General features: G+C 44.2%; 1 protein-coding gene across 2 annotated transcripts in view; it reads right to left on the bottom strand.

Moving 5' to 3' along the window:
• Positions 1–850, bottom strand: part of LIMS1 (LIM zinc finger domain containing 1) — an 83,048-nt gene extending 82,198 nt beyond the window's left edge. Inside the window, exon 1 of one of the 2 annotated variants that reach the window (XM_004704322.2) lies at positions 691–836. In XM_004704322.2, the coding sequence (XP_004704379.1) occupies positions 691–797 (107 nt within the window). In that variant the 5' untranslated portion in view covers positions 798–836. Of the gene's footprint in view, positions 1–690 lie in introns of both variants that reach the window. The other variant, XM_045283950.1, reaches the window with a different exon arrangement.
• Between the last annotated feature and the right edge of the window lie 1,906 nt (positions 851–2,756).

The following is a 2,756-nucleotide window of genomic DNA, read 5'->3' on the forward strand; positions in this document are numbered from 1 at the left end:
GTGAAAAAGCCATAAACCTTTTATAAGATAAATAGAACTTTATGTGCTAACATTCTAGGGAACTTTTCAGGAGCTTAAACTAAAAATGCAGTTGTTGGAATATTGTTAACAAAAAACTAAAACTGTGCCATTTTAGGCAAACTAACTTTGAAGACAAAACCCCCTAACCTTTGTTTAAAAGTCTCCAGAGTTCTAATGCCCTTCCTCCCTAGGTTACATTCAGCAGTTCCACCACATTCCATTGTTACATCGATTTCAACAACAAAGAACCCCTCAGGAACAGCTCCCAGCTCAGCCCTCCACCACCATTAAAAAAAAAAAAAATCCTCGTAGCAACACAGTCTAATGAACTACAACAAACTATTTTTAAACTGAGAGGGGGGAAAATCAATTGTCTCCATTGTACAATATAACTTGGGTGACTATACCGTTTTTTTAAAGACATAGCAACATTACAGGTTTAGGGAGGAGATAAAACTGAGAGGGTTTGTTGAGAAAGGGGCAACGGAGCTTGATTTTCACACAGTTCCACTCAAACCTAATCTTGAAACTGTCTTCATTCTTTAAGTACAGACTGCAAGGTCCCTGATGGAATCTTTCGTCTTTTCAACGTGTACTCTCCCGCATTTCTGTGTTATCCTCTTAGAATCCTGTGCCCTGACCTTTAGCCAACCATTCCTTTCCACTCACCTTAGCTTTTCCTCCGGTAACCCATTGAGTCTCAAGCTATCAGGACGATCTCGTCTTCGCCTGTAGAGACCTGAATGGGAAAGCGCTTTAAGCTGTAATGCAGTCATAATCTCTCTACACGTCAGTGACTGGCACTCGGAGAAGGAGCAGTGTGGCTGCCAGGGCTCACAGAGACAGTGGCCCTTGCCTCGGGACTCAGCACACCTGACCTAGAGTTACAAACCTCCAGGCAGGCCCCGCTGCTGAAGCATAGCTTCCTGTTTCTCTGCTGGTACACACCCTCCTCAGCAAGGCATGACTTGCCTTATCTCTGGGCCTTGCACCTTGGAGGGGGTGAGGGGTAGAGGGAGAGTTGGTGATCGGAGAAGGCTGATTGTTCACATATTTACTAACAAAGCAAAATCTAATAGTTACGAACAGCCACACCAATTCCCTTTACAAACCTTTCCAGCCTCATTCGGAATTAAAACTGGGCCAAAAAGCTGCAATCATGTAAAGGCTGAAAAGGGTCCTGCCCGGTTTGATGTGCCAGGAAATCCATTAACACTTCATAAGCAGCTGTCAGTTTAGAGAAGTGCCCGGTCATCTGAGCTCCAGGAGGCAGATTCTGAGGAGAAGAGGCCAATTTCTCCCTCTCACCACACTCTAAATCCTCTTTAGAAAGGAAGGCGTGTCTTTAATTTTCCCCTCATTAAATATTACTCACAAATTCATAACTGAACAGACAGGAGTGTCTTCAATCAACCTCCAGGGAATGATTTTCTGAGCAGCCCCTCTCATTCAGGTGCTGCCTCGGTTTCATCAGTACTGTCTGCCTAGAAGTGTTACGGGTAGCTATGTAGCTCTCGGGATATTTGTATGTTTGCTTTCGGATAATGACAAAACATGTATCATGCTAACAGCATTTGGAGCTGCCTGATAAGAACCTGATGCATACTCTGTGCCCTCTAGCGTCTGTAACCCCCAGCCCCACGCGCAAGCATTGCCCCCCACCTTTACCCCCCCTGTAGGTGTGTGCTTGCACGTAGGGCTGGGGATTAGACGCTAGAGAACACACAGTATGCAGCACATTCTTATCAGGCAGCTCCAAATGCTCTTAGCAGGGCATGTGTGGCTTGCCCACCAGGACGATTCAATCCCACTCAACCACGTAAGCATATCACAAAGCAAAGGAGATCCTTGGCTGATAAAGAGTTTGTTTCATGCTTCTAGGAACTCCTCTTTGGGGAACTGCTCTTCTAGGAGACCCTCAAGAACTAGAGAAAGGAGTCTAAGACGAGTTTCTACCAAGGATTTGAAGGTTTTATGCTCTTTTCTCGACAAGTAGCTGTTTTATACATTTTAAAACTGGGGCACGTCATAGGGAAATGAAAGTCTACATTATCTAACACTTCCTCTCCGGGCATCGAGGTGCCAGCTCTCCTAAGGGCTACCACTAGGTACTGGGTTTCTATATCCCAATAGAAAACAGACGGTGAGGGGGCTCAATATCTTCTCCAGGGACTTTTTATGGCAGTCTTCAAATTAGGATGTGTATTTTTAGAGATGAAGAAAAATGTCCTAATTTTGTCACGACAGTGGGTTTAATTAGTGAAGAACTGTGGCGGTGGGGTAAAATCAAGTAACAGATGCATCTTTCTATCAAGGGGATATGCAAAAACAAAATGGTACAATTAGTTGTCTCCTGGGGGGAAAGAAATAGAAGAAAGCTTTGCCATTTGACACCACTTTATGACAAGTTATAACCCTGAACTTTGCGTAGGCTATCTATCCAAAGGTAAATGGAAATAATTTAGAAGATTGACATAGATCTCTGAAAGAAGCCCTGGTGGCCCTGTGGGTTCGTTAGGCTGCCAACTGCAAGGCTGGCAATTTAAACCCACTGGCTGCTTCCAGACAGAAACATGATTAGATGAGGCTATTTGCTCCCATAAAGATTGCCACCTAGGAAATCCTATACAGGGGTCCTTATTAGTTGGACTTGATTCAGTGAGTTCGAATTTTTTGTGTGTTTGATTTTTAACGTGTGTGACACACACACACACACACACACACACACACACACA

Source organism: Echinops telfairi, unplaced genomic scaffold (assembly GCF_000313985.2).
Source record: "Echinops telfairi isolate 266 unplaced genomic scaffold, ASM31398v2 ScPeMD7_7467;HRSCAF=8505_1, whole genome shotgun sequence".
NCBI lineage: Eukaryota > Metazoa > Chordata > Mammalia > Afrosoricida > Tenrecidae > Echinops > Echinops telfairi.